The sequence below is a fragment of the Lithobates pipiens genome, unplaced genomic scaffold, assembly GCF_037356315.1.
Source record: "Lithobates pipiens isolate NorthernLeopardFrog02 unplaced genomic scaffold, aLitPip1_a1.2 Scaffold_16, whole genome shotgun sequence".
Lineage (NCBI taxonomy): Eukaryota > Metazoa > Chordata > Amphibia > Anura > Ranidae > Lithobates > Lithobates pipiens.
Genome location: NW_027507748.1, coordinates 222,166,957 through 222,191,504, shown reverse-complemented (window position 1 = coordinate 222,191,504; position 24,548 = coordinate 222,166,957). Strand labels below are relative to the sequence as shown.

The window sequence follows — 24,548 nt, the reverse complement described above, 5'->3', positions numbered from 1 at the left end:
TCCCACAGACGTTGCATGTGATCGGCACTGCGGGTGCGAGTCACGTGCGATGTCTGATCACAGTGGTCTAAACCTGAGCTTAGTGTCACAATATAGATAACAATGATTAGTTCCGCGCAACTCAACTAATAAATGCTCAATGTCAGAAATGCAATAAAAATCCTAAAACAATCCACTGTTCGAATCTACCAGATAATGTATGGAAAAATAAAGTGATATAAAAAGTCAAATTAATGATCCAACTGTGATCATGCAGCCTAAGTGGTCCAGCTTGGGTGTAGGCACTGTTGTGCGCAAAGAGGACCAGATGTGATGTCAGTGAAGCGAAGCATCAGGGGCTGTGGCTACGTGTTTCAAGGCTACCCAGCCTCTTTTTTTAGCCAAACATTTTTTTGCTTGACAAGGTGTTTGATTTTCTGCAGACTTTTGTGTTCAGATTTCCCAAAACCATATAATATGAGGTCAAATCTTAGGAGTTTCAATTTGTATGCAATCAGGCCTCGCCCTTTGTATTACATGTTTTTGGTAAATCTGAAGACAAAAAAATCTGCAAAAAAAATGGGGCTTTAGGGTCATTTCTGTCAGTTGCTCAGGCAGATTTGAACGGCTCCACATTAATCTATAAGCGTGTGGATGTAAATAAATGTGCATCTATTCACGTCCAATTACCTCTATAGCCACCTGGGTATGGAAAAAAAAACACACACGCACACAGAAAAAGGAGGGAATCCTTTTTGTTTCTTTTTTTCAGACATAAAGGTGGCGTTAATCTTACATTGGCCCATTAGGTTCTCGGAGAAAAAAAAAAAAAAAAAAAATGGACATGGATGTCACAAAAGCGACACTCCCCCCTCCCCTGCAAAGCCATTCACTAGGAAGCTCAGTGTTCTGCTGCTTCTCCTTCCCCATGCAACTGAGAACAGAGGGAATGTGATCACTTATAACAAAAAAAAAAAAAAAAAAGGGAAAAATGTATTTGTCTCATATTACACACACACACACATAAACATATCTTTACAAAAATGTTTTGCCTTTCTTTTCTATTTTAAGCAGAATGGGTTGTTGTACAAGGTGGTCGTTTACAATCACTTTAACAATCAATTCGTAGGACTGGATTTCTGTCCAGGTTGATCAGAAAACAGTTGATGAAATCAGCTTTGAATGAAACCAATCAATAACACAGTATGTGTCTGTCTGATAATTCCTGAATCCAATCATATCATCCAATTCTCTAAAGAATGTCTGGATCAGATCATAACATGTATGGCCATCATAAAGATGACCTTTAGTGTGACCTTCCATAAAAAAAAACAAAAAAAAAAAAACTTATTGTGTCGCTGTGATTGGTAGGGCTCACAGGACAGTCATGCCCTTGTGACATCCATCTCACCTGCCGGGTGATTGTAGAAAGGTCTCAATCTGGGAGGCAGCATGAGCTCGACTTTATCCAGAGCCCGATGGTAAGACGCCCTCAGCCCGACCGCCGCCGCCATCTCTGCTGTGTGATCGGTGACAAGTGCAGAGACTTGGAGGGCAAACGATATTATTTCTAAACTGAGCGGAAGCGGCAACTGTCAGCACAAGGTCTCCAAGATGGGCGTCTATGCCGAACGATGTTCTCATTGGTTCAACGTGTATACAAGTCCCGCCTCTTCCGGACAGCTGTTTGTAATGCGTTCCATGTCTGCATTCCACTGCGCGGGGAGCTGACCAGAGAGGCGTCCTGAGCGGATGGGTAGCGTGACGTTTCCTAACACAGGAAGCGTTTTACACAACGGCTAGTGTACATTTGTGCTGGGTTCTCTTCTGCTCACGTGTTTGATGTCCGGGGATGTAAAGGAAAACTTGTTACTTGTACTGAGAAAAAAAATCGTAGGCAGTTAGTGCTGACCACCTTCTGGAAAAGATTCTTCTCTGCAGATCTAGGGTTTGGGTTTCTGTGATCCTCCTACTGCTCTTCTGGGGTGAATGATGCCCAACCTCCATGAACCCACTTTCTGTGATCCTTCTGGGGTGAATGATGTCCAGCACCCATGGACCCACTTTCTGTGATCCTTCTGGGGTGAATGATGTCCAGCACCCATGGACCCACTTTCTGTGATCCTTCTTGGGTGAATGATGTCCAGCACCCATGGACCCACTTTCTGTGATCCTCCCGATGCTCTTCTGGGGTGAATGATGTCCAGCGTTCATGAACCCACTTTCTGTGATCCTCCCGATGCTCTTCTGGGGTGAATGATGTCCAGCGTTCATGAACCCACTTTCTGTGATCCTCCTAAAGATTTTCTGGGGTGAATGATGTCCAGCGTTCATGAACCCACTTTCTGTGATCCTCCTAAAGCTTTTCTGGGGTGAATGATGTCCAGCGTCCATGAACCCACTTTCTGTGATCCTCCTTCTAATGCTCTTCTGGAGTGACTGATGTCCAGCATCCATGAACACACTTTCTGTGAACCTCTTTCTAGCGCTCTTCTGGGGTGAATGATGTCCAGTGTCTGTGAACCCACTTTATGTGATCCACTTTCTAATGCTCTTCCAGGTTGAATTATGACCAGCATCATTTAACTTTTTTTTTGTGATCCTCTTTATTTTCTCTTCCAGGTTGAATGATAATCCACCATCACTGAACTCACTTTCTGTGACCGTCCTGCTTATGCTCTCCTGGAGTGAATGATTTCCTGTCACTGAATTCACTTTTTGTAAACCTCCTGGTGGTGCTTTCCTCAGGTGAATGATGTCTAACGTCATTGAACTGACTTTCTGTGACTGAAAATGCTAACGCTGGTTCTGCGCAATGCTTATATAATTGCTATCACCGTATGTAAAAAAAAAATGCTACCACCGGGGTGGAGTTTACATTTGATAAAAATAAGTAGTGGGTGTGGCGCTGCTCTGTGGGGTAAGTTGTATAGATAAAGAAGGCCTTTTGCTAATCACAGGCAGTGAGACATTTCATGATCTCTGCAGCTGCGCATCGGGACAATGTCTCACTGCCTGTGATTAGCGCAGTGCCGACTTCCTGGCGGGCTCTGCACGTGGGTGTGCGAACACGCTGGAGCTCATCCTTACTTCAAACCATAAAAAACAATCCCATATGGAAAATTCATAAACGTGCGTTGAGAAAAACTATCCTCCAAAATTGGCACTTTAATAAGTCCATCAGTAACTAATAAAATCACAGGTGCTCTTTAACCACTTCGGGTCCGTGCTATAGCCAAAAGACGACTACAGCATGGGCGCTAACTGCCGGAAGGGCATCCCTGGACGTCCTCCTGTTTACTTCCCCTCTGGACGCGCGTGGGGGAAGTTCTGTGTTGGCCATGTCCCTTGGACACAGCCAATCACAGATTATACTAAATGGCCAATCACAGCGGCCATTTAGCACTCGAACAGCGTGTCCAATGAGAGGTGATCTCATATGTAAACATATGAGATCATCTCTCATCACCGGCTCTCCCTCCTCACACAGAGACAGCGTGTGAGGAGGGAGAGCTTCCGTGCTGCAGCTGAAGCCTCAGTGAGAAGTAAGTTAGCACTCACACAGTGAAACACATGCCCATCTGTCCCCAGTACCACCTATCAGTGCCACGTATTAGTCCCATCTGTCATCAGTGCCACATATTAGATCCATCTGTCATCGGTGTCACGTGTCATTAGTGCCATCTGTCATCAGTGCCACATCTGTGTCACTTGTCATTTTCCTGGTGCTCCAGGGCCTTCAAAGGTGTAATAGGTAGTCCACAACATGTGTAATTTATGCTCCTAGAACACGTGATTGTGCTCCCTACATGTTGGGCCTCTCTAAGTGGCTAGGCTGTGAAAAAGTCCATACATGTGGTATTGTAGTACTCAGGAGAAGTAGCAGACTGTATTTTGGGACATTATTTGTGGTATACACATGTCATGTGAGAGAAATAACCTATTACAATGACAATTTTGTGGAAATAAAAAAATAAACAAATCTTCATATTGCAAAGAATTGTGTGAAAAAATTACAACACCAAAAACCTCACCATGCCTCTTACTAAATACCTTGGAATGTCTGGGGGGTATTTGTACTTTCCCGGCTTGTTCAGGTCGCAAGAAATGAGATTGGTCACCAGTACATCAGGTGTGATCAATTTTTTATGATTTGCACCACAGCTTTTAGACTCTCTACACTTTCACAAAGACCAAATAATATTCACTAATTTGGGTTATTTGTACCAAAGATATGTGGCAGTATAAATTGTGGCCAAAATTCATGAAAACAAATTAATAATTTGCAAAATTTTATCACAGAAACAAAGAAAAATGCGTTTTTTTTTTTTTTTTTTTTCATTTTATAGCTCAAAAAATAAAAAATCCAGAGGTGATCAAATACCACCAAATGAAAACGCTATTTGTATGAAAAAAAAGGACAAAAAATTCATTTGGGTACAGTGTTACATGACTGAGTAATTGTCATATAAAGTGTGAGAGCACCGAAAGCTGAAAATTGGTCTGGGCAGGAGGGGGGTTTAAGTGCCAGTAGGCAAGTGGTTAAAGGTGCTTCAATATCCATATATACACTAAATTCATGCATTGTGCTGGTGCTTCAATTTGTGCTTCCCCTCTTTTACCACACTCACCAGAGACCTCTCCCCTCTAGGAGGTAGACAGCATTCACAGTGCACAGGGACTCAAACAGCAGATCCACAATTGGTGTAATGTTCCTCTCTCCTTTAACTTTCTTGCCCCATCGTTTTCACATTTGGTGATAGCAAAGGCAAGACCCCATAGTGTAAAACTATATAGTATTTTATCGTAGATAAATCCAAAATGCACTTGCATTTGAACAGCATGTAACAAGGAAGTCCGAACCTGGGATGCGTTCCATGGACCATACCTTGAAATGACGCTGGTAGCTCCGCCTATGCATTTCTGCTCCTGATGACATTGCACTGACGAAATGTGTAGGGCGGAGCTACCAGTGTCATTGCGTCACTTCCGGTTGGGGTCCGTGGAACGCATCGCAGCCTGGCCTTCTTTGTATTATGCTGTTCAAATGCTTTTTTTTTTTTATGTAAATGCATTTGGGATTTCTCTACAGTAAAATACAATATAGTATTACAATATGGCACCTTGCTTTTTTAGTATCTCCACATGTGAAATGATGGGGCAAATAAGTTAAAGGAGAGAGTGTAATGTTCCAGATTGTGAATCTGAGGTCTGCTGTTGAGTCTCTGTACGCTGTGAATGCAGTCCATCACCTAGGGGGGGAAAACTCTGGTGAGTGCAGTAAAAGGAGGCGCACAAATTGAAGCACCGACACAACGCATGAATTTAGTATATATGGATATTGAAACACCTGTCGCTCTATTAGTTACTGATGGACTTATTAAAGCGGTGGTCCACCCTAAAGTGGACCTTCAGCTCATCGGAACCCTCCCCCCCCTCCGGCGCCACAATTGGCACCTTTCAGGGGGGAGGGGGTGCAGATACCTGTACAGTACAGGTATCTGCACCCACTTCCGGGATAGCTCTCTGCGGAAAGGGGCGTAGATTACGCCCCTTTCCGCAAGTGCCCGCCCCTTTCCGCAAGTGCCCCGCTGCCTGCTGGGAAACACAGATCCCAGAGGCAGCGGGGACCGTCCTTATTGCACAGCGCGACTCGCGCATGCGCAGTAGGGAACCGGGAAATGAAGCCGAAAGGCTCCATTTCCTGATTCCCATACCCAAGATGGCGGCGGCAGCACTCGAGAGACGATCTAGAGATCGGCTTCGGGTGCCGACATCGCGGGCGCGCTGGACAGGTAAGTGTCACTATTTGTAGCTGCTGGCTTTAAAAAAAAAAAAAAAAAAACGCGGAGTCCCGGTGGACTCCCGCTTTAACATGCCAATTTTGATGAGATTTTTTTTTTTTTTTTTTTTTTTTTTTTTTTTCCCAACACGTTTATGAATTTGTTCCATATGAATTTTTTATTTGATGGTTTGAAGCACTTTAAGGTTTCATGTACATGGGTACATTTTTTTACAACCTCTCCTGAATGATTTAACTTGACAGACACATTTACATGCTTGCCTGCCGCGAGCTCCGTGACTGTGCCCGCAGGACCCGTGGACTCGATCGCTGCTGGGATACCTGCAATCGTGTCATGGAGCTGAAGGACGGGGAGATAACGATGTAAACAGCATCTCCCCATTCTGCCTAGTGACAGGACACTGATCGTCTGCTCCCTGTCATCAGGAGCAGCGATCAGTGTCGTGTTACTGCTAGCCCATCACCCAGACAGTTAGAAACACTCCCCCGAAGGCATGGAACAACACCTCCAGCGCAAAAAACATCTCGCAGCCAGGAGTGAAGGAACCTTTCAGGGCAGGCCCCCTCTGAACACTCAGGGAACCCCACAAAGTGAAGTTTGAAGCCTTTTTACTAGTGATTTAAATCAAATCCACCCTGCGTTGAACCCATTTTTTGTGATCCTTCTAATGATATTTTCCTGGGTTGAATAATGTCCAACATCATTTAACCCATTTTTTGTGATGCTTTCCTGGAGTGAATGATGTCCTTTGTCACTGAAATTACTTTTTGTGATCCTCCTGATGATGCTCTCCTGGGTTGAAAGATGTGCAACATCAATGAATCCACTTTCTGTGATCTTCCTGATGATGCTCTCCAAGGGTGAATGATTTCCAACGTCACCAAACTCACTTTCTGTGATCTGTCTTTTGGGTTAAATGTCAGGGTCATTAACCACTTGCCAACCATCCGCTGCAGTTGTTCTGTGGCAGAATGGCACACCTGGGCCAAACAACGTTATGTAATGTCGCTTCGCCCTTGGCCACTAGGTGGCGCACACTCACCCCTCGAGCCGATGCGAGTGCCTGGCGGTCACGATCACTGCCGGGCTCCTGCAATCGCTCGGGATTAACAGATCGTCTGTTAATAGAGCATGAACAGCGATCTGTCATCTCCCCTGCACAGTCCCATCTCCCCTTCAGTTAGAACACAAACTAGGGATCACATAACCCCTTTTACATTGCCCCCTAGCGTTAACCCCTTCATTGCCAGTGACATTTTTACAGTAATCAATGCATTTTCTATAGCATTGATCATTTTATTAATGCCAGTGGTCCCAAAAATATATCAAAATTGTCCGATATGTCTGCCATAATGTCGCAGTCCTGATAAAAATTGCAGATCGCCGCCATTACAAGTAAAAAAAAAAATTATTAATAAAAATGCCATAAAATTATCCCCTACTTTGTAGACGCTATAACTTTTGCGCAAGCCAATCTATTTACGATTGTTGCTTTTTTTTTTTTTTTTTTTTTTTTTAAATATGTAGAAGAATACATATCCGCCCAAACTGAGGAAAAAAATATTTTTTTATATATTTTTGAGGGATATTTATTATAGCAAAAAATAATGTTTTTTTTTTTTTTTTTTTGCGCAAAAAATAAAAACTGCAGAGGTGATCAAATACCACCAAAAGAAAGCTCTATTTGTGGGAAAAAAAGTTATGTCAGTTTTGATTGCGTGCAACGTCGCATGACCGCACAATTGTCAGTTAAAGCAACGCAGTGCCGAATCACAAAAAGTGCTCTGGTCAAGAAGAGGGTAAAATCTTTTGGGGCTGAAGCGGTTAAACCCTCTTTCTGTGAGCCCTGTATATCATAGACCCACCCCCTGCAGGGAGATTTGAAAGCATTACCCTGAAAATGTCCCAGGAGGTTGCAGGAAGGGGTGGGGTAAGAGAAGGTATCCCTGCCTAGACAAGGATTGCAAAAGTAGGAGCAGCTACCAATAAAAATTGGTTACTTACTCAAAAAACCAACCCCCCCCCATCACAAAAAAAAGCTGGGGGGTGGCGCAAAACAGCGGAACTTCACTGAGCAAAGTTATGCTTTAATATCAGCTTTATGCAGTCCCTGTACAGCATTCTTTTTCTCATACATTACCAGCCAATGTCTTCTACTTTCAAACGTACACATTTTTTGAGAAAATAATAAAAATGGAAAGGTTTGATCAAGATGAAGAAAACCTGGATGGGGACCATGGTGAATATGTGGCTGACATCTGTGCAGCACAAGTTTTTATATTCTTGGCTCTGTATTTGCCTACTTGTAGTTTTACACGAGTTACTAAATAGTTTTAAAATCAGAAGATATGATTTATAAATTGTAGTTCACAGCTGTAAGAAAACAGGCAAGAAAGCCAAGCCCCAACCCAGTTATGGTCATCTTCACCCCACTGCTTCTTCTATTGCAGCCACCATAAAACCAAAAAGATAAGCCATGAGGGATGTGGCGCACAGGCACACACAGGTTTGAGAAGCCAGGACAAGTGCAGAGGCCAAGACAAGCCGGGGGCAGGTGCAGGCAGAAGGCAGGAAGATTCAAAGGCAAGCCGGGTCAGACACAGGAACAGATCTCTGAGCAGGTTACAGGTAGCAGGGGTCACAGGAAAGGATGTTCTGGGCCGCTAGTGCTTGCCAGTTCACCAGAAGGATGAGCGGCGCTAGTACTGGTTCTTTGCTCCATACGAGGGACCTGCGGCTCTTGCACCTCAACGACAGCAGTAGAAGAACAGGGTCTGGTACGCCTGACCTTGGCAGGGACCACAACTCTGCCATCAGAGCTATCTGTCAGGGTGCCACTGCTGTCTACAGGTTCGTATTCTGAGCCTGAATCTGACAGATGAGTGACTTCCTCTTCCCTATCTGTCATGCTCAGAAATGTGTAGGCCTCTTCACTAGTGTACCTTCGATTTGACATTTTGGTCTCTAAATTTACTGGTACACTAATGAGACTCACTGGTAAAAAAAAGCTCCTGACTGTTAGCGACTGATTCAAGTGCTACCAAAAAAACTGTTAAGCCGCGTGCACACGGGCGGACTGTCTGGCCAACTAAGTCCGTCAGACAATCCAACAGACAGTCCGTCCTACTTTTGAATGAACGGACTTGACCACACGCGATGAACAGACAGTCCGTTGAAAGCTTGCGCGATGACGTGTACAGCACGTACGACGGGACTAGAAATACGACGTCCAATACACTGCAATGCAACCTTCGGCCGTGTAAATCCTTTCTAAGCATGCGCCATACTTAGTCCATCCAACTTGCCTACTCACGAGCGGACTGTCCGCTGAAACCAAAGTTGGACGGACAATATTACGGAAATTCCGAAAGACTTAGTCCGCCAGACAGGCCGCTGAAGCCCACACACGAGCGGACTGTCCGCTGAAATGTGTTTCAGCGGACTAAGTTGGACAGACAGTCCGCCCGTGTGTACGCGGCCTTAGCCTTTACAGGGATCAAGCCTGACTCTGCGAACGCTGCAGTTATGTGTTTTGTAAGTGACAGTGTTTGATACTGCACTTGGGTGGGCTGAGCTGAGCGGAGGGGCTAAACGCAGGTGCTAGCAGGTATCTGGGTTGATCCTGCTAACACTGCGTTTTTGGAACCCTAAACTGCTGGAGACACTAGTATAGATCTGATCAGATCAAATATCGATCCGTTCAGACACTATACTAGTAAAGGGAGGTGTATGGTGCGTGCAAGGGTGTTAGCGCTACTGGCACTGATCTGACGCTGCCTGGGGCTATGCAGACCCTATCTGACACTAAAACCTAACGTCGATGTATTCTTGCAGTGTGCTCAGTTAAGGTGAAGATCCTCCCGAACTGAGCTTTGGCCCCTTGCAGGAGCTCAATCGGTCAGTCATAGGACCTGTGTGGGGAAAGGGTCTCTGCCCCTTTCTTACTGAACACATCCAAGAAATCGTGAAACCACTGGAACTACTTGGCGCATTTCTGTATCAAAGTCCAGACAAAGCAAGGGTGAAGGGTCTCCTGTGACCTCTTGTAGACAATGTTGCTGACAGTAATTGGAAGGGAATGTGATTTCCCCAGTGACCTAGTTTATGTGAGGATTGTGGGCCTGTAGCTAGAGCATGCCTAAGATGATGACAAATAGGTGATGAAATGGCATCCAGGCAAATTAACTCTTGATGGTGGTTGGAGATGATGGCCAGCAGAGGAACAGTTTCCTGGGTGACTTAATGGTGGTCCCATCGGCCAGATGTACAGATAGTCCTCAGGTCTTTGGAGTGGAATCGGTATTTAGCTGCAAAGGTCAGGTCCACAAAGCAGCTGCAGGCTCCAGAATCAATAAAGGCGGATACCTGGATGTTCCTTGCTGGAAGCTGTAACACAGAGATCTCAAACTAGTGGCCCTCCAGCTGTTGTAAAACTACAAGTCCCATGAGGCATTGGAAGACTAACAGTTATAAGCATGATTACCACAGGCAAACGCATGATGGGACTTGTAGTTTTGCAACAGCTGGAGTGCTGCAAGTTTGAGACCCCTGCTGTAACAGGATGGGAAGAGTGAGATGAGAGGACTGGTTGGAGAAGGCAGAGGTATGAGAAGATGAGATTGATAGGCACTTACGTAATTTTGCTGGACAGAATCTCACATAATGCCCCGGTTCTCCACAATATATGCACAGATTGTGCTGTCGACGCCGTTGGTGCTCTTCGGCAGTGAGAGATAGAAGAAGCAAGCCCAGCTGCATAGGCTCAGATGTATCGGGAACAGAAACTGCTGGAGTTGGAGGAGCCTGACTGGGGAAACTGGGAACTTTGGGTAACATCCAGGTTGGACGATATTGTCCCGAAGATCTCTCGGATTGACGCTCTCTGACGTTGATCGATCTGTATTGAGAGGTTGATAAGAGCATCCAGAGTTTGAGGTACTCTGACCCGTGCTAGCTCATCCTTTAGGGAATCTAACAGGCCCATATGGAATTGGCGGCGTTGGGCAGCGAATTCGGCTACATAGTCTTCAGCCACTCGGCGGCCTTGCTGGAAAGAGTGTAGTGCTGTTTCAGCAGTGGTGGTTTGCTGAGGTTCCCCGTATAGTTGTAACACGGCATCACAAAAAGGTGGTAAGGTTTGTTAGAGATGCGGCCTTTTGTTCCAGGAGATGGTTTGCCCAGGCTTGAGGCTCACCCTGGGGAAGGTAAATGACAAACCCCACCTTGGTTGCTTCCAGGGAGAAGGTATGGGGCTGTAAGGCAAAGAAGAGTTCACAAGCGTTGCGGAACGCTCTGTACTTGCTGCGTTCTCCAGTGAACCTTTCATGGTGTTACCCTTGGTTCTGGTGGTAGTATGACTACGGCAAGTGAGGAGGATGTACTGGCAGCATTTGCCCCTTGAGGACTGGCAGGGGATGACAGAGCTTGGACCCGTTCTTCCAGCCGGGTGTACACTTCTTGTACATTTTTGACAGCTTGGTCAGACCTTCCAGGTGCCGACAATATTCTTCCATAGGAGAGGTTCCTTTACTCTGGCTCAGACATGGCTGTCTAATACTGTCATATTCTCGCGTACGTTGTGGATTAGCCCAGTAATACAAAGGAAGGCCTCCCTTACGTATCTGGCACGCGTCCCCTGATAGAGCAGACAGAGGACCTGAGAGTGCAGAATGGTATGAGTGCCTGGCAGGTTGCTTGTCAGAGGAGCTGCTCTAGAATTCCTGATTCCACAGGAATGAGGACCAGTGATATGAGATGTCAGAACAGCAGGCAGTTGTGGAGCTGGATCAGCGGATATCAGGATACCACACACCTGGATGCTAGCGGCATCGCTTAGCCCTGAAGGATGTGGAGCACAGACAGGCGCACATACATTTGAGATGTCATGACAAGTGCAGACGCCAAAATGGGTTGGAGTACAGGCCAGGTCGGCAACAGGCAGACAGTGTGGTAACTAGAGGAACAGGCAGGATTAAAGTCAAGGACAGGCAGAAAGAGTCAAAGGCAAGCTGGATCAGACACAGGAACAGATCTCTGAGCAGGTTACAGGTAGCAGAGGTCACAGGAAAGCTGCCCATCAGACAGCACTGTTTACAAGTCCTTTTTAAATAGTTCATCTGGTGCCAAGACTCGTGCGTGCATGCAAACGTGCACCAGCAGCAGGATTCCTTCTACAGAGCATTTTCTGACACTTTGGCATCTTTGCGCACATGCCAAAAATCTCCTGCTCAGATGTGCCAAAGGACTCTTCCAGGACTCGAAGGCCTGGCAGAGCCCTTCAGCAAATCTGTGTATGCACAATAATGTTGGTGCCAGTACAGGGAGGACTGAAGCTCTTCTTTAGGACAAGAATCACCACTAAACTTACATATACTGAGATCATATATTTATTTTATGTAGGTTTAGCGCACAGGTTGCAAATGTTTCAAGAATCTGTACTAGTCTGCAATTTTAAAATTAACCTGCACTTTACTCATGCTATCCAAATAACAGGTTTCATTTTGGAGCAGGCACAATAAGCTGTACTTGCCCACCTTACACTTACTTGCCACATGATCTGCCGCTGGAGCCCCCAGAAATGTACACAGGATAGTACACACTATTGTTTGTTTGTCCTAATGTAGCCGTACTGGGGCCTGGTGATTTGCCACTTAGCCTCTATACCTGGAAAAATTTGGGGTTGCTTTTTGGGGGGAGCATGAAGGTAAAATACAGCATGTACAGGTTCACTTTTATGGGTTTCTACTGATGGAAAAAATTAAGTAATCTGCAATGGCTGGTATTTCTACATAGTACCCAATAAAGGGAGCCAAAAAAGACCAGTGCAAAAAAAAAAACCTCAGACATGAATTATGAACAAACCATATCCCTCTGCAGAACATACTCTGTAGTGTGTACTTGTCTCAATTCAGAACACTAATGCCGCGTACACTCGATCGGACTATCCGGCGGATAAACCGCCGGACTTTGCAGCGGAGGTCCACCGGACTTTCTGAAAGAGCGGACCTGCCCACACACGACCGGACTTTTCCGGCGGACTAGGTACGGCAGACAAACCGCCGGACTATGGTGGGACTTTTGAAATGAACGGACTTGCCCACACACGGCTCCAGGTAGACGGAACTAGCAAAGGAGGTCAATGTCGTCGCCTACATCAGCGAAATTGACACCTCGCTGGCCCCGTCACCTGGTATGGACTTAAAGGGGAAGCCCTACGCTGAAAAAACGGAGTGGGAGTCCCCCCCAAAGTCCATATCAGACCCTTATCTGAGCACGCAGCCCAGCCGGTCAGGAAAGGGGGTGGGGACGAGCGAGCGCCCCCCTCCCTGAGCCAGACCAGGCCACGTGCCCTCAACATGGGGGGGTGCTTTGGGGAAGGGGGGGCCCTGCATCCCTGTCATTGCGGCCAGAGAAAGAACAAAGAAGACGGGGCCACCACTAGCAAAAGAGCTGGAAGAAGATAGTGGAGGTCCGGCAAGAAGACCTGAAGAGGGGGACAAGACCCCCGAAGTCGGAAGAAGACCCCCGGATGGTGGCGGCGATGATGAAGAAGAAAGCCGGAGGAGTCCGACGAGAAGACCCCCCCAAGACTGAAGACCACTGGAGCTGTGCAATAAATTATTTTAAAAACGTGTTGTGTTTTTTTTCTTTACACTTTTTTTCACCACTCATTCACATAGGGTGGGGGGCCAGTATCTGGGGGCTCCCTTATTAAAGGGGGCTCCCGAATTCTGATAAGCTCCCCGCCCGCAGATCCCGACAACCAACGGCCAGTGTTGTCGGGAAGAGGCCCTTGTCCTCATCAACATGGGGACAAGGTGCTTTGGGGTGGAGGGGCCGCAGGGCCCCCCTTCCCCAAAGCACTCCCCCATGTTGAGGGCACGCAGCCTGGTACGGCTCGGGGGTGAGGCGCTCGCTCGTCCTCAGCCCCTTTCATGACCGGCCGGGCTGCATGCTTGGATAAGGGTCTGATATGGACTTTGGGGGGGACCCCCACACAGTTTTTTTCGGCGTAGGGCTTCCCCTTTAAGTCCATACCAAGTGACGGGGCCAGCGAGGTGTCAATCTCGCCGTTGGAGGCGGCGACATTGACCTCTCCATGTGTGGGTAAGTCCGTTCATTTCAAAACTAGCACACAGACGGCCGGATTTTGAGTCAAAACTTCTTTCTAAGTTTGCCGGACTTTTGGGAAGAAAAAGTCCACCGGAGCCCACACACGGGCGGATTGTCCGGCAGACTCTGGTCCGCCGGATAGTCTGATCGTGTGTACGCGGCATTAGTGTCAATTCAGCTTTTTGCCTCATTTCTTTGCTATCAGCATGAGTCACATCTGACAAGTTTTCCTGACACCAAGAGAAAAATGGTGATGGGGAGGGACCTACAGCTGTTTGACACCCTCAGCACTGTTCCTGTGTGCTGTATGAAGAAGGGTGTGTCCCTTCCCTCCAATTGGCTTTCGGTGCTCTCCTCACTGATGTAACTTCAGCTCTCCGCCCCCTGCTTTTCAGAGCTGAGAGATCCTGTGTAAATTCTGCACTTTGAATGCATGTAGGGAAAGACACCTACAGATAAGCAGGTGCAACCTATGTAGAAGGATTTGTTTCATCTCTGTGTATCACCCGAGGCAAGTCACTTCACTGGGTGTATGTGAGGGTTTACAACCACTTTAATAGAGTAGGGAAGATGTGGGACAGTTATGAAATATCGTTAGTCCAATGCCTTAAATTACTACTCGGTAATCTGGAAACAATTAAAATGTTCTATTTTAAAATGATTGGTTTTAATCTTTTGAAAATTAAAGCTGAACTCAAGACCGATTAAACAAATGAATGTAGCTTTGTATTCAGTAATACATAATGAAATGTCTTTTTTTATTGCAAGCAGTTTAACCACTTGCCGCCCGCCATATAGCAGAATGATGTCTGACACCCCGCAACACTGATCTAGGTAAAGAGTCTCTGACAGAGACCCTTTACCACATGATCAGTCGTGTCCAATCACAGCTGATCACAATGTAAATAGGAAGAGCCGGTGATTGGCTTTTCCTCACTCGCATCTGACAGACGTGAGTAGAGGAGAGCCAATCAGGATCCCTTGGATCCCGCCCAGGACCACCAGTTTGACAATCCACACGGGACCACCAGGTATGCGCCCCTAGACCCCCAGGGAAATGCACATCTGTGCCCAGGCAGCTGCCAATCAGTGCCCACTGATAATGCCTACCAGTGCCATCAGGGATGCCCATCAGTGCCGTGTATCAATGCCCATCAGTGTCCAGCAGTGCTGCCTACAGTGACCTTAATGCATCCTATGCATTAAGGTGAAAAAACATCCGACAATACCGCCCCTCCCCCCCATTTTACTTACCTGAGCCCGTTCACTTGCTGCGCTCGCCCTCAATGTGCTCTTCGCCGCTCCACCTGGCCATTGATTGGCTAGAGTGGATGGATTGAAAGCAGAGCAGCCATTGGCTCGCGCTGCTGTCAATCACATCCAATGATCGGTGCGCCGGGGTGGGGCCGAGTGATACAGTGAGCGGTTATAACCGCTGGCCATATCACGGAAGCACGCCCGCAAGAACTAACCACCATGCGAGAGAGCTTGCATGAAGGTGGTTAGTTCTTGCGGGGAGGAGCTGAGACAGCCGCCAAGGGACCCCAGAAGACCAGGTTAGGGACCACCTTTTGGAAATTACTACATCATTTGATATTAACCACTTAAGTCCCGGACCATTTTGCTGGCCAAAGACCAGAGCACTTTTTGCGATTCGGCACTGCGTCGTTTTAACTGACAATTGCGCGGTCATGCAACGTGGCACCCAAACAAAATCGGCGTCCTTTTTTTCCCACAAATAGAGCTTTATTTTGATGGTATTTGATCACCCCTGCGGTTTTTATTTTTTGCGCTATAAACAAAAAAAGAGCGACAATTTTGAAAAAAACACATTATTTTTTACTTTTTGCCTTTAATATCCCCCAAAAATATGTAAAAAAAATATTTTTTCCTCAGTTTAGGCCGATACATATTTTTCTACATATTTTTGATAAAAAAATCGCAATAAGCGTTTACTGATTGTTTGAGCAAAAGTTATAGCATTTACAAAATAGCCCACAGGCCGCCTCTTAAAGGGCAACGTATAGGTACGTTAGTTTGCCTGTACGAGCCCTTCTGCCGACGTATATCGGCATGAGGCGGTGGGCAAGCAGTTAACACAGCAGGAGATATTGGGAGAGGGCCCACAGCCTCAAATTTTTGAACCGTTAATTTTACTTGAGTTTCAGACATCATTGGCTTTTAGTTGTTCAACCTTTATCCTCTTTCTTTCTTGTCTGGCCTGTTGCCCTGACCTTTGGTTTACTAACTAGTCTGCACATTTCAGAAACTTGTTTACCTTGATTAGCACTGAATTTTTGGAATCAAATCCACTGTCCTCAAGTCTGAGGCCTCTTATATACAGTATACTAGGCATTGGCCTGAATTGAAATTCAGAGATTAGAAAGAAACCTGACCAAGCAAGTCTATAAATATACAGTGCCTTGAAAAAGTATTCATATCCTTTGAAATTTTCCACATTTTGTCATATTACAACCAAAAATGTAAATGTATTTTATTGGAATGTTATGTAATAGACCAAAAAAAAAGTGTCACATAATTGTGAAGTGGAAGGATTTTTTTTTTACAAATAGCTGAAAAAGGTGGCGTGCAATTGTATTCAGCCCCCTTTACTCTGATACCCCTAACTATAATCCATACCTCCTAACTTTTTGAGATGGGAATGAGGGACACCTATCAGAAAATGTATGCAGGAATAGGACACACACATTGCCACGCCCCCTTAAAGGAGATTTGTACAAAAAAAAAAGATTGGTTAAACCCACAAGTGCTTTTTTTTACCACTGCTATTCCTTTATATTGGGTTTTGGAATTGACAAATACAGCAATTTAGAAATTGGATGAAAAGTTTAGCACGGGAAAACACTTTTTGATAGATATAAAGTGCATTTTATATACAGCTATATAGATCAGACCAAAATGAGGGACAAATGAGGAGGAATGAGGGACATTGTTCCAAATCAGGGACAGTCCCTCCGAATCAGGGACAGTTGGGAGCTATGATAATCTAGTTAATCTAGCCAATTGCCTTCAGAAATCACCTAATTAGTAAATAGAGTCCACCTGTGTGTAATTAAATCTCAATATAAATACAGCTGTTCTGTGAAGCCCTCAGAGGTTTCTTAGAGGACCTTAATGAACAAATTGCATCATGAAGGCTAATTCCATGTACACACGTATCAGACTATCTGGCGGACAAACCGCCGGACTTTCTGAATGAGCTACCTGCCCACACACGGCACTTTTGAGGCGGACTAAGTCAGCCAGACTATCCGCCATACTATTGAAATGAACTGACTTGCTCACACACACGGAGGAAAGTCCGTTCAGTTTGAGCATGGCTCCAGGTAGCCGAAACCAGTGAAGGAGGTGTTGCTGGCCCCGTCACCTGGTATGGACTTAAAGGGGAATCCCTATGCCGAAAAAACATTGTGGGGGTCCCCCCTAGGTCCATATCAGACCCTTATCTGAGCACACTACCTGGCCGACCAGGAAAGGGGGTGGGGACGAGCGAGCGCCCCCCCCTCCTGAGCCATACCAGGCCGCGTGCCCTGAACATGGGGGGGTGCCTTGTCCCCATGTTGATGAGGACAAGGGCCTCTTCCCGACAACCCTGGCCATTGGTTGTCCGGGTCTGCGGGCGGGGGTCTTATCGGAATCCATGAGCCCCCTTTAATAAGGGGACCCCCGGATACCGCCCCCCCACCCTATGTGAATGAGTATGGGGTACAATTTACCCCTACCCATTCACCTGTAAAAAAAAAAAAAAAACACAACACACAAGGGTTACAATAGTTTATTGCACAGCTCCGGGGGTCTTCTTCCGTCTTCGGGGGTCTTCTTGCCGGACTCCTCCGCTATCTTCTGCTAGCTCTTTTACTAGCGGAGCAGCCTGGCTTTCTTCTTCGCTGCCGCTCTCTTCTTCCGACTTCGGGAGTCTTGTCCCCCTCTTCAGTTCTTCTTGCTGGGCCACTGCGCCTTCTTCTAGCTCTTTTACAAGCGGTGGCCCGGTCTTCTGTTGCCGCTGCCGCTGTCTCCATCTTCTGTTCTTCTCTTCTTCTCTTCTGGAGATGTTGCCTCTGTAGTGTCACAGTTTGCTGCCTATCACAGGATGGTGCGGAAGTGACGTTGTTGCGTACTGCGCATGCGCGATGCGTTCCAAACGCTCGCGCCGTGCGTTCCAACATAGTTTCGGCAATACAGTTCAGCGAAACCATCACATAATGTTACGGAAGTGATGTTACACACAACACAAACACGGGCCACGTTGTTGCGTACTGCGCATGCGCGATGCGTTCCAAACACTTGCGCCGTGCGTTCCAACATAGTTTCGGCAATACAGTTCAGCGAAACCATCACATAATGTTACGGAAGTGAAGTTACACACAACACAAACACTGGGCCGTTCGTTACAACACTAATACTTCCCTTGTTACCTAGTAGGTTTTGCATTGCTGGGACTTGTAGTGCCTATCCTGAGCTACATGCTTCAATGTTCAGTGTCCTCATCCCTATCCCCATGCTTCAATGTTCAGTGTCCTCATCCCTATCCCCGAGCTTCAATGTTCAGTGTCCTCATCCCTATCCCCGAGCTTCAATGTTCAGTGTCCTCATCCTTATCCCCGAGCTTCAATGTTCAGTGTCCTCATCCCTATCCCCCTGCTTCAATGTTCAGTGTCCTCATCCCTATCCCCGAGCTTCAATGTTCAGTGTCCATCCTTATCCCTGTGCTTCAATGTTCAGTGTCCTCATCCCTATCCGCAAGCTTCAATGTTCAGTGTCCTCATCCTTATCCCCATGCTTCGATGTTCAGTGTCCTCATCGAAGCAGGGGGATAAGGATGAGGACACTGAACATTGAAGCTCGCGGATAGGGATGAGGACACTGAACATTGAAGCAGGGGGATAGGGATGAGGACACTGAACATTGAAGCTCGGGGATAAGGATGAGGACCCTGAACATTGAAGCAGGGGGATAAGGATGAGGACACTGAACATTGAAGCTCGCGGATAGGGATGAGGACACTGAACATTGAAGCAGGGGGATAGGGATGAGGACACTGAACATTGAAGCTCAGGGATAAGGATGAGGACACTGAACATTGAAGCTCGCGGATAGGGATGAGGACACTGAACATTGAAGCAGGGGGATAGGGATGAGGACACTGAACATTGAAGCTCAGGGATAAGGATGAGGACACTGAACATTGAAGCACAGGGATAAGGATGAGGACACTGAACATTTAAAGCTTGCGGATAGGGATGAGGACACTGAACATTGAAGCACAGGGATAAGGATGAGGACACTGAACATTGAAGCTTGCGGATAGGGATGAGGACACTGAACATTGAAGCATGGGGATAGGGATGAGGACACTGAACATTGAAGCACAGGGATAAGGATGAGGACACTGAACATTGAAGCTCGCGGATAGGGATGAGGACACTGAACATTGAAGCATGGGGATAGGGATGAGGACACTGAACATTGAAGCACAGGGATAAGGATGAGGACACTGAACATTGAAGCTCGGGGATAAGGATGAGGACACTGAACATTGAAGCACGGGGATAAGGATGGACACTGAACATTGAAGCATGGGGATAGGGATGAGGACACTGAACATTGAAGCATGTAGCTCAGGATAGGCACTACAAGTCCCAGCAATGCAAAACCTACTAGGTAACAAGGGAAGTATTAGTGTTGTAACGAACACTTCCGTAACATTATGTGATGGTTACGCTGAACTGTATTGCCGAAACTATGTTGGAACGCACGGCGCAAGTGTTTGGAACGCATCGCGCATGCGCAGTACGCAACAACGTGGCCCGTGTTTGTGTTGTGTGTAACATCACTTCCGTAACATTATGTGATGGTTTCGCTGAACTGTATTGCCGAAACTATGTTGGAACGCACGGCGCGAGCGTTTGAAACGCATCGCGCATGCGCAGTACGCAACAACGTCACTTCCGCACCATCCTGTGATAGGCAGCAAACTGTGACACTACACCTCGTCGCTGTCTCCAATCACTGTGACAGGACACGCGGCGTGCGGCGACTTATATAGGGACATCGCCGTATGATGTCCCTGCCCATTATGTCACAGTCCCAGCATCCTCTGCATTACAGCATTAAACTTGTTAGGCACACAGTTAACCCTTTCATTACCCCTAGATGGCTGTGAGGAATGCTCCGGCCGAAACATGTTAGCACTTTAGATGTCACACTGCTGTTAGTGCTCAGTGAAGAAACAATCGAGTTGCTGGCATTTCTTGCTACCCCTAGATGTTAACCCCTTCCCAGTTAGTGTTATTAGTACAGTGACAGTGTGTAGTATTAGCACTGTATCACTGTCACTGGTGATGTTAATGACAGTAAGGCCGCGTACACACGGGCGGACTGTTCGCCCAACCTTGTCCGCTGAACAGTGTTTGGGCAGACAGTCCGCTTGTGTGTGGGCTTTCAGCGGACAGTTTCAGCGGACAGTTGGACGGACAAAGTCTTTCGGAAATTCCGAAAAACTGTCCGCTGAAACTGTGTTTGAGCGAACAGTCCGCCCGTGTGTGGGCCTGTCCGCTGTACTTTCGAAATGAGCGGACTGTTCCCGCTCGGAAAGTCCGCCCATTTCGAGCGCGTGTACAGGTAGGCGGGGCCCGCGAAGGAGACGTCGCGGGCTCCGCCGCCTGGAATGGGCTTAAAGGGGAACCCCAACGCCGAAAAAAATCGGCGTGGGGGTTCCCCCAAAGTCCACACCAGACCCTTGTCCGAGCACGCTACCCGGCCGGCCAGGAAAGGGGGGCGAGCGAGCGCGCCCCCCCTCCTGAGCCGTACCAGGCCGCGTGCCCTCAACATGGGGGGGTGCCTTGGGGAAGGGGGGGCCGCGCGGCCCCCCCACCCCAAAGCACCTTGTCCCCATGTTGATGAGGACAAGGGCCTCTTCCCGACAACCCTGGCCGTTGGTTGTCGGGGTCTGCGGGCGGGGAGCTTATCGGAATCCGGGAGCCCCCTTTAAGAAGGGGGCCCCCGGATACCGGCCCCCCACCCTATGTGAATGAGTATGGGGTACAATGTACCCCTACCCATTCACCTGTGAAATAAAGTACAAAAAAAAACACAACACAGGGAAAAAATATTTTATTGCACAGCTCCGGGGGTCTTCCGTCTTCGGGGGTCTTCTCGCCGGACTCCTCCGCTATCTGTGTGTAGCTCTTTTACTAGCGGAGGAGTCCGGCTTTCTTCCTCCCCGCCGCCGGCCTCTTCTCCCGACTTCGGGGGTCTTGTCCCCCTCTTCGGTTCTTCTGCCGGGCCACCGCGCCTTCTTGTAGCTCTTTTACAGGCGGTGGCCCGGTCTTCTGTCGCCGCTGCCTTCCGTTCTTCTGTCGCCGCCTTCGGTTCTTCTGCCGGGCCACCGCGCCTTCTTGTAGCTCTTTTACAGGCGGTGGCCCGGTCTTCTGTCGCCGCTGTCGCTGTCGCCGCCGCCGCCTTCCGTTCTTGTTCTTCTTCTTGTTCTTCTTCTTCTTCTCCTGGAGATGTTGACTCGACGAGCTCTCCGGCCGGAATGCCAGAGCCGCGCTGTGCGGTCACTTATATAGTGACAATGGGGCGGTGTCACATGGTATATGTCACATGGGTTGGTCACATGGGTTGATGTCACATGGGGACTATGACATCGTAAGGGGGCGGGGTCACCATGTGACCAACCCATGTGACATATACCATGTGACACCGCCCCATTGTCACTATATAAGTGACCGCACAGCGCGGCTCTGGCATTCCGCGCTCGCTCGCCCCCCTTTCCTGGCCGGCCGGGTAGCGTGCTCGGACAAGGGTCTGGTGTGGACTTTGGGGGAACCCCCACGCCGATTTTTTCGGCGTTGGGGTTCCCCTTTAAGCCCATTCCAGGCGGCGGAGCCCGCGACGTCTCCTTCGCGGGCCCCGCCTACCTGTACACGCGCTCGAAATGGGCGGATTTGCCTCCTCCTTACGTGGGCGAGTCCGTTCATTTCAAAAGTTGAGCGAACTGTTTGCCCAACCTTGTTCGTCAAACAGTCCGCTCGTGTGTGGGCAAGTCCGCTCATGCAAATTTTGAGCGGACTGTTTGCCGAAACTGTTTGACGAACAAGGTTGGGCAAACAGTCCGCGCGTGTGTACGCGGCCTTAGTGCCCAACCAGCATCAGTTTGTGTCAGATTGTCTGCCCCACAATCATGATCCTGCAATAGATCACTGATCACTGCCATTACTAGTATAAAAATAAATAAATGCAAAGATCAATATATATATCAGCATTTGCAGATGCTATATCTTTCACGCAAACCAATCAATATGCACTTATTGCATTTTTTTTTTACCAAAGAGATGTAGCGGAATACATTTTGGCATACATTTTTGAATTTTTTTTTTATTATTGGATATATTTAATAGCAGAACGTAAAAAAAAAAAAAACTATTTTTTCATAATTTTTGGTCTTTTTGTGTTTTATGTAATAAAAAACCCAGTGGTGATCACATACCACTCAAAGGAAACTCTATTTGTGTGAAAAAAATTATATCAATTTTATTTAGGTATATTTTGTCCAGTGCGGTGGAGGTGTTGTTTTGGAATTGTTTTGCCCTAATGCTTTCAGGTGCTACTAAAAATACACGTTTTGTTTTATATGTAATTATATTATTGTAGTCATGTAGTGTGACAAGAACAGAAGAGGTAACAGAGGTAATCAAACTCTACGTCCACTTGGATGGTGGGGCTTGAACGTGGACTCAGGAGTGGAACGCATATGGTGGCGTCGCGCATTCGCAGTCCAGTGGGTAGCCAACTGTGATGGGTCGCCATATGTGAAGAAACAATGGCACTGTTTTTTTCTTACATTATGGATATCTGATATAAACACAAAAGGAAGCGCTAACAAGGATATCACCTTAAATATTTGAAAAGTAAGGTTTATTTTATTTTTCTTGAGATAACATTGGTTTTTAGTTATCTGAGCATTATTCTCTTCTTTCCTTGTCTAGCTTGTTTCCTTCACCTTTGGTTCACTAACTAGCTTGCAAATTTCATAAACCTGTTTACCTTGATTAGTACTAAATGCTGAAATTAAATTGAACTGTACTCAAAGTCTGAGTCCTCTAGGTATTTACCTGAACTGAAATTGAGAGTTTAGAAAAAAAACATGACCAAACAATTAGGAAATCTACATCATTATAAAAATGTAGAATTCTGTCACTTTTTGTTCATCAGCAATATCAGTTACTTTATAGGTCATCAATTACTTAACGCAGTATTAATCGGCAGTTTATTAATCGTCTATTTTTACCTGTTGATCTGGCAAATAAGTATGTTATATTTCAAAAAAAGCATTTTAACCTGTACATACTGCCCTCTGTCATATCCTGCACACTTCTCTCCTATACATAATGCCTGCTGTCATACTGTCAAGAAAGGTGTTCCAGCAATCGGAATGCCAGAAGATTACCTGTGAGCAGAGTTCCCATTAAAAGAGCTAACCGGCGCACACGCGTGCGCAGTAGCACGAATGACGGCGCACACGCGCACTTTGTGACAGCATTTGGTGCCAAGCATTGCTATTTAAAGGAGACTGACACCTTGTTGCATTGCTGTCCGGTCTACAACGTTTCCTCCATCTTGCGCCTGACTACTCCTGCTTGCTGCCAGTCTCTGATCCCTGCTTGTTCTGACATTTCTTCTACCAAAATTTTGTGATTACTATTGTGATGTATAGAGGAACATAGGGGATGTCAGCTACTCTAACTACACCACTGGTAAAAAAAAGTTTCCCTGAAAATATTTTTGAAATGTTGGCAACTATGCACTTGGGCACTGCCCATGGGCCACGAAATCATTTAGGGGCCCCATGAGCTCCTGGGATCCTGTAATATTAAAGCGGTAGTAAACTTTTCTAACATTACTACATTTTAGAAGCCCTGAAGTAGGTTTTGCCATAATGTACAAGTATGCACAGCATATTAGCACATTAGGGTGCACTTACCTGTCAGACTGAACCCTCCACCGCTGCGGTGTGATCAATCCTGTGGGTCCCAGGCGCTTTAATCTTCACCCGGTCTTCCTGCCGGGTTCTGTGCTTTCGGTCACTTAAACAAAAAAAGAAGGTCTACTAATTATGCGTGTGATAGATGTTGCATGGGACTGTCATCTAACCTCTATCAGAATGCATATAACAAAACACGGGTCCCTAAAGACTGGTGACCCAGAGAAAAATTCGAGTTTTTTGAGATTTTGGTGTTCTGTTCCTCAGTGAGCCTCACTTTTCTCTGGGTCACCAGTCTTTAGGGATCCGTGTTTTGTTATATGCCTTCGGTCACTTACCTTGTCCGGGCTGCATTGATGTCATTCCCACTCATGTGCATCCTCTCTCTCTTTCTCTCTCTCTCATCCACCCTCCCTTACCCCTCACCCTTCTCTCATCTCTCTCTGACCCTTTTTACCCAGGAGGCTTGATGACCTACCCATGAACACTTTCTCTAGCAGTCCATTTTAGGTCTCTTGGGATCGCATGGCTAGCCTGTGAGGATCTGTGCTGAGACCCCCCGTTACAAGGGGCCCACAGCCATCACAGATCGCAACTTCTACAGCTTGTGTGAGTGACCCGACGGTGCAGGAGACACAGTGACCCGA

At 46.9% G+C, this 24,548-nt stretch overlaps 1 protein-coding gene across 1 annotated transcript in view; it reads right to left on the bottom strand.

The window, feature by feature from the left end:
• MPC2 (mitochondrial pyruvate carrier 2) overlaps positions 1-1,619 on the bottom strand; it is a 33,618-nt gene extending 31,999 nt beyond the window's left edge. Inside the window, exon 1 of the mRNA XM_077481107.1 lies at positions 1,391-1,619. Within this exon, the coding sequence (XP_077337233.1) occupies positions 1,391-1,493 (103 nt within the window). The 5' untranslated portion in view covers positions 1,494-1,619. The remainder of the gene's footprint in view (positions 1-1,390) is intronic.
• Between the last annotated feature and the right edge of the window lie 22,929 nt (positions 1,620-24,548).